This window comes from Rhyacophila brunnea, unplaced genomic scaffold (genome assembly GCF_057557595.1).
Source record: "Rhyacophila brunnea isolate RB1 unplaced genomic scaffold, BYU_Rbru_1.0 scaffold_4, whole genome shotgun sequence".
Lineage (NCBI taxonomy): Eukaryota > Metazoa > Arthropoda > Insecta > Trichoptera > Rhyacophilidae > Rhyacophila > Rhyacophila brunnea.
Genome location: NW_028233068.1, coordinates 5,404,935 through 5,420,090, shown reverse-complemented (window position 1 = coordinate 5,420,090; position 15,156 = coordinate 5,404,935). Strand labels below are relative to the sequence as shown.

The following is a 15,156-nucleotide window of genomic DNA, read 5'->3' as shown; positions in this document are numbered from 1 at the left end:
TTGACCAAATGTGGACTTAGCGCTTTTTGGAATTACACGCCTCAATTATGAAATACAAAGCCACAAATTATGGATATTACAGCAATTTTAGTAGAAGCTTCGCTCTACATTCAACGTGTGTCGTAAAAATCTGTGGCATGTCAGATACTGCCATAGTGTGAGGCATAGAAAAGGTTAATTAAAAGCATATTTTATTAAAAATTGCGTGAACTTATAAGGGATCTATGAGGTGATGACTGAATATTCTCACATGATTTTTATGTAAACTGATACCTACATAATATATATTTTTTTAAATTAGGAAACAATTAATAAATAAATAAAAACTATGGAATTGGTACTACATAATATTATTATTATATTCGAGTCAAATTACCTAGTATCGTAAGACACAAACAGATTCACAATTTTCTTGAAAAAAACTATTAACACTGCTGTATTGAAGATAAGACAATTACAAAGCAATCATTGAGATTTTTTCATTTTTTCATATGCAGTGAATTTTCCATGGACTGACAAGTGAATACTGATATTGTCCAATAAACTTTATAGATATAACATAATAATGTATTGATAATATATTATTATGTATGGATATGAAGTAATAGTGTTCATCTATGGAACTAAAAACCCCCCTGATCCAAGTCTATGCATTTGATCACTGCATCCTTCCTTCAAAATTGCATAAAATGCTGCGTGTTCATAGACATAAAAGTAGAGGTAAAAATAGAGTTGCTGAAAGTTTTTCGAGACAATCTTGGAGGGATTGAATAGAACAGACAAAATAATATGTCAATCACTCTTAAAACTGTGCTGATTATCTATTGGTTTTATTAAATTTATATGAGTAATCACCGGTTAATCCTGCTCTTTCATTTAGATATCCGGTGGCTGTCACAAGTTAAATTCTTCATTAGAATGTTTGAACTGCGGCAAGTGTGGCATATTTTCTGAATCAAAAATTTCGATTAGCTAATCGATTAAGAAACAAAATTGGTTTCTTACCAACATATTGGCCAAATGAAATAAATTAAGTAAGTTTATCATTTGGAAAAAGCATAAACAATTTTTAGAGGGAAAGTAAAATATTTTCACTATCTAGTAAGTTGCAATTTTGGATCTTAGATAAAAATAAGACATATTTCAAACAAGGAAGAACCGAATTTGAAATTCGCCTTTCGTTTCCTTCGCTTCCGAGTGAAAATTACCTCGGATTACTAAGCTTAGGCAACACAACGCGAAAAAGATTATTGTCCTCATGGGGAGAAGCAATTCGTAGTTCTGTGATAAAAGAGATGTTCGGGAGAATATTACACACATTGTGGTGTGGTATAATGCACCAAATTTAAACAATATAACACAAAGGTGATATCTTATAACAGCTCCTCTTATGGGCATGCTAACTTTGAGAATGAGAAAGAGTACGTTAATTTTACATATCGAGAATTGAGATGCAAGATTCGACCGTTGTACCTACTGCAATCGCAATGACATGATTCATAATATTGTAGGTTATGTTGATATCCGCTTGGGTTCGGCAGCACTAACATATCTGAGTTTAACTGACATGTATACCAATTAAATTATCACTGTATTATGAAACAGAGATGAAAATGAAAAAAAGACCAATGAAAATAAAGGAAACATGCTAACTGATAATTGTTAAGAATAGACCTGCAAATGTCCTTGAGAACGTTGAGAAGTTCAAATGTGGCCTAGCATTGGAGAGGATAGAAGAGTTTGGTGAGATTGTAAATTTTTTTAAGAGAATTGGAGAGAGGGCCTGAACAACGAATCGTCACTCAGAGGAGAAGAGGCGTTATGACAGTGAGACATAGTAAAATTATATTAAAATAAACAAGTTGGCAGAACCAAAGCAATGTTCAGTTCAGAGCTTCAAACCGTTATTTATTTTATTTTGGTTTTCGTTCTGGTTTAAGTGAAACAATATAATATATCAGTTCAAAAAAATAACGGTTTTTGCAGTTTTCGGTTTTCGGTTCAGCTCCGAGTAGATGTTAGTGAGTGACTCAAGAGTCTAAGAGACCAAGGACCAAGACCCAAGACCTAAGATGTGTTGCGCCTACGACAACTGAAGTGGGGAGTAAGATCATGGTAACATGTGTGTAAAAAAAATGATATTTTGTTTTCGGTGCAGTTCAGTTCGAAGCCCTAGTTGAAACCTGCGATATGAAATTATTTAAATTTGACAGGAAAGATAAAAAATGCTGTATTTTTTTACCATAAGTCTGTAAATAACTTGATTTATCTTATTAATAATAAGTAGTTAAGGACTCGTCATCATCGAGTGTTTGTAATTATATAGTTCAAATGCAATTACTGCATATTACATATTATGTACTTATGTATAAGATGACAAGTCTATAGATATGAAGATATCTGTTATTAGATTTCGGCATTCTCCTATTGGCTCTTAGAACTATAGAACAAAATATAATTATTAATATAGGTATATACATTGAAAACAATATATTATACTATTTGATTACAAATATTTATCATATTATGTTCAATGAACATATTATGTAGGTGGAGATTATAATATTTTTATCTTTTACGAGTCACTGCTGGGCTCGACCCATTGACTCAACTTCTTGTAAGGATAATTGGAAAATTTTCAGTTACAAGATGATCATCCTGGAAGATGATGGCGATATTCACTTCAAACTCTGGAAAAAATAAGCATACAATAAATAATTGTCACAACTATATTTCAGTAATTTAAAAAAAAATGTGTAAGTACGTACATACATAGGATGTTCATTAAATTATCTACTTAGTATGAATGAAAATAATGAGGAAGTTGAAACAAGTGAGTCCATAATTTATAACATATTATGTTGGGACTTGTCTTCAGTTGATGTATGCACAGTTTCAGATCAGTGCGATTATGGCATTCAAAGTAACAACATAACCTACTAAGAAATTGCTAGATTTGGAATACCGGTCAGAGATAAAACTTCTTATCAAGCAAGGGAAGAAGCCGAAGGAGGTCTATGAATGCATGGTGGTAGTTTTTCAGGATTCTGTTTCTTCACACTATAAAATCAAATTATAAAGCCAATAGTTTAAGTAGAGTAGATAGTCCATTAAATACGACCAGCACTTTCGATGATCCATGGAAGCGAATCCGAAGAAACGTGCAAGGAAGATGAAGGTTTAATTTTGGTAGACAGATAATCGAAGGTTTCTTGAATAGTTGAAGAAACAAGCAACTCAGCAGGTACAGTTTTGAAAATAATTCATGGAAAATTGGACAATATGTCTAAGGCATATATCCAATAGGATAGATCATATGAATGTGCTGGCACCATTTCAGAAAGATACTAGGCACCAATGCTGCCAGGAGAACATGGGGGTGCTGGGCAAGGACCAAATATTTTTTTTTGTTTGGTGACTAGAGATAAGATATGGGTGTACTGAGTTAAAAAAAGGAGTATATACAGACGAAGTACAAGACTTCTCCACTGATGCATATGTAGACAAAAGCGCATGTTATCATCTGAGATAGTGGGTTTTAGTAGCTAAACCACCCAACCTACAGTCCTGACATGGTTCCCTAACCTGTTCCAAGTTTAGTAACAGAGAATCTTGAAGTCAACACTTTTTAAGTGACAAGGATGTCGACAGTGACGGTTTGACTTTTAAAACAAAAGACAGGTTTTTCAAAAGAGTTAACATCGTTGCAGGAAAGTAGAGGACTGTATTGACAAATAAAACCTTTGGATTGATATTATCCACTGAGGTAAATAAATTAATGTAGAACCCTCGCATATTTTTATAAAAAACTAAAAGTAATTGAATATTATACCAAACAATATCTTTATCGTTATACAGTAAGTTGTATTCAAAGGTGCATATGCAGTTTGTAAACAAACATAAATACATATTATTGAGAGTGCTGAGTCAAAAGGGCGTTATGGCTAAAATAAATATAAGTATTTTATGGGATAGACTAATTAGATTGGCATTTTCATCGTCTCAGAAGTACATCAGCCAGAGTTATTCTATTACTAACTGTTTTTTGGCAGAGTAACTAATGCCAAATATATGACAAATACAGTAATTATTATTACAAGTGGTTCTCTTTAAAATTCCAAATAGTAACTGGCGCATTGTCGATATACATGGAATGTGACTTCATGAAGCATCAGGTGATTATGCTATGTGCAAAAAATACGCTGCACATAGCCATAGACATAAATGCATCTTTTAAAGCCAGGATAATATTTGTCAATGTAACTACTTGTAAGAAAATGGTAAGCTATTTAAACATACCTATCTTAAAATTAGCAGTCAGGGTAGTAGGGCAGGTAAATAATCGTGGCAATAGCATATGAATGGGAATTGCTAAATTTCGGTAAACATCTCCTTCGCCTAGTTGAATGTTTTGAATTTCTGTGGCTGTAAAACAAGTACATATTGTATTAACTTTCCAGATGTCAATCAATACTAACGAAAGACATTGGAAAACACCGGATAGTTTTTTGAACATTTTGTAGTAGAATAAATACACGAAATAAAATAGGCACCAAGTACCAAAAAGCTGAATCTGAGATATACAGTGAAACTGCGGTTTTTAAGGGACCCTAAAAAATAAACGATAAATGCGGGAACTCGTTTTTCTCCTGGATTTTTCTGACGTCTTGAATTATTTTCAGTTTCTCAACTAGAGTTCTAGTTTTCTTCATGGGGGGCATTTTAGTTGCGATATATAAAATTTGTGATACGGGATGCGAGGCAAGCCTGAGCGCTGACCGACCTGTGCAAACAAAGCGACGCGATTGAAAGGTATGTATGTATGTATCATAAACAATTCTATAACAATTTTATTCCAATGTACTTAGAAGTAAAAAAAAATACAATTTATAATTAGTCATTGTAAGAAAAACATGTTTGAACAACGACATAAAACACTAAGTCGCAGTGATAATTTCTTAAAATAAGGTCTAACTGCCATGCTCTATATCGAAAACGAGGAACTAAGTTTTCATGACAAATATTAATTAATCGGTACTTAGTTGCCTATTTTGAAAATAATCACGATGCCTTTTACATCCAAAGCCATCTTTGAATATCCATAGCTCTAATATAATTTTTTTGGCACTATATTTAGGATATTGGGGATGGCACATAGAAAATTTCAGCATACCTACTCACTTTTTTTCTATTTTCAGGCACTTAGTGCCTATTTTATTTCGTGTATTCAAATAATTGCAGTTGAAAATTGGTAACAATAGGAAAATTAATAATCTTTGGGTTAGTAGCATTGAATTGTATGTATATAAAGAAGATGATGGCCTATTCTGATGTTTTGTTTTAGTTACTTTCTTTGGTTGTTTTGGAACTATCTATTGTGATTGTTCATCTGAATATCGTTAATAACGCGTTAAAGGCGTTTTATGTCAGTCTCATCTCTCGCAAATAAATCTCAAAGCACAACAGTGTGAATCTCGCCACAAATAAATCTGTTATGGAAATAACTTGTAGGTAATTTTAACCATTTATCAGCTTCACTTTCGTATTATATTTATGTTCTATCTGAAGAGATGAAGTAATCAAAAATAATCCTCACCATCTCTCGCATAACCTTCCGAACAGCCACAAGTTTCCACTCTTACCAACTGTAGTTCAATAGATTTTATTGGAACGGAACATTCTTTAACCGTTATCTGGAAATAATATTCAATACATATTATAAATCTTACATTGATTGCGTTTCTTGTACTGACAATTAAAATGAAATAGGTATAAATTATTTCAAAGATTTCTTTAGAAATTCATTCAAACTAATTTAACATCAAGGAGACAAAATGATAGATAATACGCTGTTTACAATTCTGTGTCTTCCATAAATATTTGGTTACTTGCAAAATCAATCATAAATATAAATACAGTACCCTCTCAGTAATCCGCCGCTCGATTATCCAATAACTACTATAATCCATCGTTATTTTTACTAGTTAAAATCACATAATCAAGCTCTATAATTCGCCGTTATTCGTATGTAAAATTCAGTAGTCCGCCGTATGCCAATATCAACTGTCTGCTGTTGTATTTAACGTAGCGGAGGCATGTAACAAACTACCGGGATGAGCAATGATTTAATCGTGGAAAAAGCTGTGGCCCTCCATGAATATCAAGATGATGAAAACTGGGAACTTCCAATATTCAGAAAAAAACGAACAACACTGAAAGAGTGGTGATAATTGATTTTGATAATAAAAAAACCGTAAGTTGCTAGTACAAATTTCTCAATAAAAACTATTTTTACGATTTACCTGTCTTAATTTTTACAATATTTTGTATGTATGCACTATAATCCGCCGTTTTTACTAATTGGACACTTGTCTGGTTTTTGGGGTGGCGGATTACTGAGAGTACTGTAAAGATAAATTAAAATAAGATAATTATGAAACTGATTATTACTTGTCCGGTAAAAGGTTTATCCAACGAACAAATAGTCGAGTCCAATTCAGCTAGGATGTTAAAATTCGGCATGTTGTTTGATTTAAAGTCACTGGGATGAGATCCAGACAACATTCTTGCATTTTGGACAGTCTGCGGGCTGATAACACATCTCACAGGTTTCAATTCCACCTTGTCTTTTGACTATCACAAACAGAAACCAATAATTAAAAGATTATAGAATAGTATATTTACTAATGCAGAGAGCAGAGGACTGGGCAGAGTAAAGAAGTCTGCTTGAGGATTCTAACCTCTAACTTGTCAAGTCCCTAATTATCATATTAAAAAAAAAATCATTCTGTACTTATATCTAATTTGTAGAATATTTTTTTAATTCTATTACCAACTCTAAAATTCTCTATAACAAGCATCCCTTAAGCAAGATGTCTTACTTATGTAAAATGTCAATTACTGAAGTAAGCAACCTAGATATTGGACAATTCGGATACCCAATTGATCACAGAAGATTCAAATCCAGGGTTTTTTATATGTTATGTCACATATTGCAGTATTGCATAGATAGATGTGATACAGTATATTACATATTTTGAAGAAATCTTTGGGAATAATCTTTTGAAGCGTGTTCACGATTTTATAAATAAAGTCAATAAACACGGTAATAATGTTGAATGAATACCTTTCTATATTGTACAACAAACTGACACGTTGTATTCAGATCCTTATTGAGGAATGGTCTCTTCATGGAGCACTTGAGAACATACATGATGCTGACAAATACTCCGTGATATGTCTCCAGCAAATGAGTCTGACCCTGAGAACCAGGTTGACGCGGTCTCGCCGTCAATGGAAATTCAAATGGTATTTCAGTCACACCTGATGGTATTTTACCAGACGACTGAAGATCCAGTGCACAGGAAATCAATGTTATAGGCTAGAAAATAATAGAATACTTGTGATTATTTTAACCATTTTGTTAATAATTCACTCAGCTTTGATTTTGAGTAAATGGTAATTGGCTATTAAATCTTTGACAGGCGCACAGTGTTCTTTTTTTAAATTATAGAGAAGAGATAAAACCTATACTTTATTTTGAGATATCAAAAAATGAAATGTTCAAAGTCAATTACCTCGACCTTTTGCACTTCTACCTTGAAACTAATCATACGGGTTATATTGGTGAAGGTTTCAGATTAATAGCATCATTAACAAAGGAGTTAGTTATTTTGCAAGACTGTTTTGGGATATGTCATGTTTGGAGCACTAAAAGAAGATGACACTACTAAAACAGTACCAACAACATAGTTTATAATCTGAGCCAATTTCATCAATATTGGACCAGTAATTTTTGAGTTATAATTTAGTAAACGAAAACGGACAGAAAGACTTGTTACTAATTACTTAGTATAGATTCTGTGCTTGTCAAACTTTTTCATACCATGGCACCCGAAATCAGAAAAAAAACCCAAGGCTCCCCTCCCCAAAGTTTTAATCTTTCGTGACCAAGAGTACTTCATTTACCATTAATTATTATTATAGGTATATTTGTATTAAAAAATAATAGAACATTTCATCTACTTGCTTGTAAAGCAAAAAATAAAAACAAACAAAAACTTCAAATTTATTATAACCAGCCTACAAAATAATTTAATGAGAGGGGTGTGATTATGATTATTATATTATATTATTATGTAAAAATATGATTATGCATATTTTTACATAATAAATCAATATCTGGTACAATGTTTGAAATGCTAATTCGCAGGGTTTGCAGGGAAAGCATAGAGTTATTAAATTAAAAGAGGGGCAAGGAATCGGCTTCCTCATACAGCTAAATGAAGCAGGCCAACAATAGCCGACAACTTACAAGAAATAGCGATGCGATAAAAAAAATTCAGGGCATCACGGAGGATTTACTTTGGTCATTATAACGTACTCATATAATATAATGTTAACGTTCAAATTTTGCCACAAATTGATTACCAGCCCGCCTCACCATTTCACCATACTAGCCTGCTTCACCATACTTTCATATAACCTGCCGCCCCTAGGTTGAAAGACATGACCTGTTTATTTTTTATTACCAGTTATGATGAAAATGCTGTTTCGCATAGGTAGGTATGTAAGTTGTCGCAACCATATCGGTTCCATATCGGACAAAGTATTGTGATCATGTGAGAGATGTTGACTGATTTGTATCAGATATCGTCTGATCACGTTTTTATATATTTTTTCAAATACTGAAATATTTCACGGCTTCCTAGCAGGAGCTCCAGGATCCCCCAGTTTGAGAAGTACTGGTATAGATGATAAAATATTACCTACTTAATAGAACTTAAATTATAAGTAAAATGTATTGTCATCCTCCTTACTTTGACTGTATTCCTAAAAGCTTCAAACATCCCAATATTTTTATTACTGAGCTGTAAAGAGACCACTCCTTCAAGGAGTAGAGTGATTCCGTCAAGTTTGAAATCTGATGGGCTGGACACCACAACCAACCCTGCCACACATTCCTAAAAACATATTAAAAAATCTAGATCAGCCTAATAAAATAATACCTTTCGGAACACATTTTTGGGTCAGATCTAATTCACAATCGCGGGACCATTGTAGGGAAACTTTAACTTTAAATATTATATTTCATAAACCATCCTACTTAATGACTAACAATTTTAATATTTTTTACAAATTATAACTAAACATTGGTAACATTGTAAGTCACGTAACTTACACCTTCATGGTATATCTTGTTTGTTTTTTTCAGTTTAATTTCTAAATTAACAGACATCGTGAAATTCAATTGACTGTTCTGATACTTTTGACAGTTTGACACTGACAGCGAATGAATTGGAATTGCAAGTTTTAAAAAAGTATATTCTTAAAATAGTGTGATTCTCTATATGAGGTATACTTGCGTAACCTTTGTACCTAATCGGAATACGAAAGAAAACGTTTTTATTTTAATTTGTTAAATATAATATCCAACAAAAATCAGTTGTGTATTTTTACTAGGTACATACTTTATATTTAAATTAATTATCAAAAAAATATTAAATTTACAGGTTTTCCAAGAAAGCCAAATAAATTAATACGACTAGCAGCACCAAGTTAAAGTGACATCTCAAAATACTAATCGTAGTATTTGTAGTGGTGTGACGTGTGAGTTGTTTTGTATTTTGATTGAAATATTTTTGATTTTCATTATTTTTTCCATGTTAAAATAATATAACTCCCCAAGCTACACATTTATTGACTCTAACTTTGCCCAATAAATTGTTGCGTCGTATATAAATGACAATTTCCCACGTTTAATGTGATAAACAGTCACTTTCTAATTTACTTGTAGGATATCAATTATTTTTCGATAACTTCGAATTTTATTGAAGAATTTGTAGCATTTTGCATAGTGGTATTAATTTGTGCTATCTAGGTAATGCCAATTTGTTATTGATAAAGCTATAGTACTCAATATCGTTTTTGATTGAGGTCTTTTGAGGCCAAAAACCAAACCAAAACACAAACCTATTATATCCCAAAATAAGTAGGTGTGTTATGTTTTGGGTTGTTTTTAAGTAGGTTGTGTTAGGTCTTGATTTGGTTTTTGGTCTCAAAACACTCTAATAACAATGACGACATGGAGTACCATTATAACTTTACTTTGTTGTTTTCTATTTCATTGCTTGAAATTCTTTAAATAGTTACCCTACATTTCCACAGTAGGTTTATAAGAACTATTAATATAATTACAGTCGAACTTGGTTATTACAAGGAAGATGGGACCGACTGAATTTCCTCATTATAAGTGTTACTCATTATATCAGAGAATAGGTATTTTTAAATGAGCGGTCACATAACACAAAAAGTCGCAATTCAAACAAAAATACACAATTAGAATTTTTCCCCGAAACAAGCATGGCATTCATAAACTACAAAAAAAGTTGTTTATTGTAATGAACGCTGGTAGGTACCTACCGACTTCACAAACCTTGGATTTTTTACATGGAATTTAAACCATATGCGTGGATACGTTTTCAATATTGTCGACGAAACAACCAATTAGGTAGGTACTTAGACACTTAACTAGTGTCATAAACGTAATCCGACCCCGGCGACATCCTGTTCAGTCGGATTTTATTGCTTAGGGTCGAAATGTTTTTAAACAATCGACACATTAACAGTTTTAAGAAAAATTTTGACGGTGTTTTAGCTCGGTAAGATCCGATAAGAAGCTCGTTATAAAAGTGAATAAATGTATGGAGAAAATCATAAACTAAAATGTGAATGAATGTTTCCTCGTTACATCCGAGATCTGGCTATATCCGTGATCGTAATAACCGAGCTCAACTGTATTTTATGGTATTTAAAGTCTCAAATGTATTATCTATTTTAGTTGACTTGTTGGAAATGAATTGTTTATCGGCAGTTATCTTTTATTAATCCAGTTATCATAATAAATAAATGAAAATAACTATATCGTTTGTTAATTTTCATTGATTTCAGGATCCAGATATTGAGGATTCTTGAATCTTTTGTATTTAGACAAAAAATGCCGCAAGATATGAAACGCGGTGAGCGGAGACCTTCATTGGTAAGCTTTGTATGTTATCCGATTGGTTTGGTTACCTACTTGGTTTGTATGAATAAGTTTCACTAATATTTTTCCATTATTTAAAACAGCTCAATTTAATAACTTATTTCAAAATTCGATTTTTTGCATCTCAAGCAATCACCCAGTTTGCCCCACTCATGTGTTGGTACTGCTCCATTACCTATGGCTATCATCTTGCACTATGTACCTATCACGAATGAACATTTTTTCCAGCCACCTTTATCTCCTTCGGTGTGTGCCGATATCAGTGACGGTGAACTAGTAACTGTGAGCGTTCGAGAGCTGAACCGCCGACTGAAGCAGAGAGGTCTAAGCCGAGAACAAGTGGCTCGTATGAAACAGCGTAGACGTACCCTGAAAAACAGAGGCTATGCAGCGTCTTGTAGAGTCAAAAGGATTGAGCAGAAAGATGAACTGGAATCAGAAAAAACCCAGGTATGATTAAGAACAAAACTTTCAAAAGAAATTATTGTTTACTAAGGCAGCTTGAATTAATCTTTCATTTGAATCGTTTTTTAGCGACCAATCTTCAATTGAATTTTCATGGACTATTTACATTGGCACTGTTACCCAAACTTTCAACATCTGTGTACCCCTTCTATAATTTTCGTAACACTGAGTACCCCTCGTCAAAAACAAATTGCATTTAAGAGGTACTTTAATAACAATCAAAATATATTTATTCTTTCCTTTTTTATTAAGTACATAAACAAAATAACAATAGACGAAAAATAAAATTCATTCATAATAAAATATAAATAGAGTAAATAAAAGTTATACTATTAATAACATTCATTATAATGAATGAGAAGGATGAAATTGTTTATGTTGAGACGACAGATCATCGTAATTTGGTTCCCTGGTTATTAATTTTAATCTGAAATGTGGTTCCACATTCAAAAGCCTGTTCCTTTTTTTGAATTATGTCTATAATGCTGAAAAAGCAACTCGGCAAAAAGGTAAGATGTATTTCAAGACTTCTGTTAAAACTGGATACACATGTTGCATTTGCAACCAGTATAATTATTCTATTGAAGTACACTCCTTATATTTATTTTTCAAGAATCCGTCTGAAGCTAATTCCAACAATTGCTCTTCTTCCGTATGCGATAAACCTTCTAGCATGGATGTTGTATTAATGCTTGTTGCACCAGGCGCAGCACGTACCCCCCACCAAACTCTTCCCGTACCTCAAGGGTTACCCGTACCACACTTAGGGAAACACTGACCTATAGCAATAATTTAACTGACACAAATTATAGTTTTTTACCGCTTTTAATGTAGTAAATTAACATATAAAGTTTTTGCCATAATTATTATGTGAATGAGCATTAATTTTCTTTATTGTAACTTCTCATTTTTTTCCTAATAACTAGTGGGCCTCATCATATAGAGATAAATACTTAATAGTAAAAATCTATTGTACATTTTATGATGAATCTACATTTGAATCAGTGTGCGGCTCCTGTTGCACATACAAACAGAAACATTGTAAAATGATACCAAAAAAATTGCCATATTATAATATAAAATTAAAGTTTGCATCCAATATTGATAATGTTTTTTTCTATGAGACCACATTCATCAAAATTGAAATTCCTATATAATATAATAGAGCTACTGTTTTTGTTTCTTAGCAATTGTTGGTCATTTACAAAACTTCAATAATTTTAAAGAATGATCGTATATTGGAAAAATATTTAGCTGTTTATAATCATAACAAGTCAATCTTTTATATGAGACGTCCAATTCCAAAAAGCGATAAGTCCACATTTGGTCAAAATCGAGAAAAAACTACGCACGTGTTCTTTGTATAATTTTACACAATATGTATTGATTTATAAATTCCAAAATGCGACATAACCCTACGAAAAAAAATATTTTAAGTCTCAATTTATTACAAAAAGCGCCAAGTCCGTGTTTCATATTATTTAAAGCTTGGTTGATTTCACGCGTATTTAAGTCAACCAATAAGGGAACGTTCAATATTGAAAAGGGTGTCTCCCATGCTCTAGCATCTGGTAAACTCATGACAGTGCCACGGAAATATGTGCCTTATGCGGAGTAAATTAAAAAGTGAGGTACAAATAGCGCTACGTCCAATTTTATTTTGCGTATATTTATTACATTTAAGAGTTTATCGGCTGAAACAAATTGCCATTTGGTTCTAATTTCGACATAGAATACAACGGAAAAAATAATCTCACGTTAAAACAAATAATTGAAGCTTGAAACATAAAAACGTTGTTTCCCGAAAATATTGAATTGTGGACTTGTCGCTTTCTGTAATAAGATGCCTCATATATAACAGAATGTACTTGCATTTTATTGAACATGGGCATAAATGCTGTGTTGGGCTCTATATTAAAGTCCTGCAGAAAATCTCGACGAAGCTTTTCAGTTTCCAGTTTACCAGTAATTCCTTCAAATTATTATTACATAATTGTTTTATCTTTGTAGGAATGGCGGGACATGGAAGCTATGCAAGATGACAACAACAGAATGCGAGATGAGGTTGCCGCCCTTAGGACAAAATACGAAGCTTTGAAGAGATTTGCAATGCATAAAAATATCCCACTTCCGCCAGAACTACAAGTGTTGCCTTAATTTTAAAAACTTAGTTACAATGTAATTATTATACCTGATAGAGTTAAACTGAGATAAGATGTGATTTTATTTTGTCTGGTGCAGGTGTTTCCAACAGCGTACCAGCGGGCAAAGAAGCACTGTGAAAATATAAATGAAAAATAAATCAATGTATTTTTTTTATAGATTTTTTTTAAAATAAATATTATTTGAGGAATCTTAGACACATGATAATATAATAATGTATTTACAGTAAATTCAGTGCATATTTATCGTTTTTTTGTCAAGAAAATATTTCTAAAATATCCTATTTCCTAAATTTTGAATATTCTCACAAAAAGATCATGTTTTCTTACATTTGTTACACATACCTACTGAAAATGTTGACTGCCTTTCAATATTTTTTGCTGTAAAACATCACCTAATAACATTTCCTTATAAATTATTTTGTTTTTCTTTCTAAAATTATGGATGTTTCGTCGTGCAAAAATTGGCCATACAAAAATATTGGGAACAGCTGATCTAGAATATGTTTTAAGTAATAAAATTATTAATAAAGCGAAAGTTGTTTTGTGACAAAATTTCAAATAATAACTCAAAATGAATTGTTTTAAAATGAGGTTTGCACAGTAATTTGTCACTTAGGATTAAATTTATTGATTTGTATTATTAATGTCTATTTGTATTAGTTTATTGTAAACTTGCATTTTCTTTTAAGTATTACCATTAATTTTTCTGTCACATGTCTTTAGCTCTAGTGGTAAGTTATAATAAATACTAGGTATTTATAAGAGTTAAAAAATATCTTTTTTACTAAAATGGATACCCACTAATACTGAATTCATATTGGTACCTAACGGTGGCGTGCGGTGACTTTTGCTTGTAGGGATTCTATTGTAAGAAATACCTTTATTCCTAATATTTGCTACATTTTACCGACTTACGGTTTTGTAACTAATTTAATCTTGGCTCCTGGCCGATGAAGTAGTATGGTGTGTGATAGTGTAGCATTGATGGCTTTGATAAATTCTCAAAATATTTATAATTTAGATTAAAACCATTTGACTTTTAGAAGTGAACTCAAGTAAAGTTTGCCTAATAACGCATCTATAGACCGCACGCCAGTGGTACCTATGTGATTAATTAAAATATTATCAATGCAATAAAATAGTAAATTTTTTAACTCTCAATTATAGGTAAAAATATCATTCGAATCATCTTGTTTCACCTCACACTTTTAACGTGGCTAACTATATACATTAACGTGGCGGCATGTGGTCCATGACGCAAGAAACAAAAAATTTTAACAGTCACTCTAGCTTGTGACAGTTTCGTATCATCATTTTGTTTATTAAATCAAATTTGTGTTATTCATTGTACTTCCGAAACTGCGAAATATTGATAATCTTCGGTGCCATTTTTACTTGAGTTCAGACGACCAATTGGGTTGCCGATATCAAACCCGAAAACTACTCGCCGTAAAAGTTAACCTTTCGGATAATGGTGTGACA

General features: G+C 32.2%; 2 protein-coding genes across 3 annotated transcripts; one reads left to right on the top strand and one right to left on the bottom strand.

Annotated features, from left to right (window-relative positions):
• Positions 1-2,476: 2,476 nt before the first annotated feature.
• Positions 2,477-9,278, bottom strand: LOC147066742 (vacuolar protein sorting-associated protein 26C). Its single transcript, XM_085953849.1, has 7 exons — positions 9,182-9,278; positions 8,820-8,963; positions 7,127-7,381; positions 6,451-6,633; positions 5,597-5,693; positions 4,300-4,425; positions 2,477-2,690 (listed from the first exon to the last, which is right to left on the bottom strand). Exons 1-7 carry the CDS (start codon positions 9,236-9,238, stop codon positions 2,608-2,610), a joined length of 945 nt encoding a protein of 314 aa, XP_085809975.1. The 5' UTR covers positions 9,239-9,278; the 3' UTR covers positions 2,477-2,607.
• A 273-nt stretch (positions 9,279-9,551) lies between these two features.
• Positions 9,552-13,926, top strand: maf-S (MAF bZIP transcription factor K). 2 transcript variants are annotated; one of them, XM_085953703.1, is made up of 4 exons: positions 9,552-9,609; positions 10,951-11,047; positions 11,273-11,494; positions 13,520-13,926. In XM_085953703.1, the coding sequence occupies exons 2-4, from the start codon at positions 10,997-10,999 to the stop codon at positions 13,664-13,666; spliced, it is 420 nt and encodes a 139-aa protein (XP_085809829.1). In that variant the 5' UTR covers positions 9,552-9,609; positions 10,951-10,996; the 3' UTR covers positions 13,667-13,926. The 2 variants fall into 2 exon arrangements, with proteins under 2 accessions (XP_085809829.1, XP_085809830.1); XM_085953704.1 differs by lacking the exon at positions 9,552-9,609 and having other exon boundaries at positions 10,951-11,038.
• Positions 13,927-15,156: the final 1,230 nt, after the last annotated feature.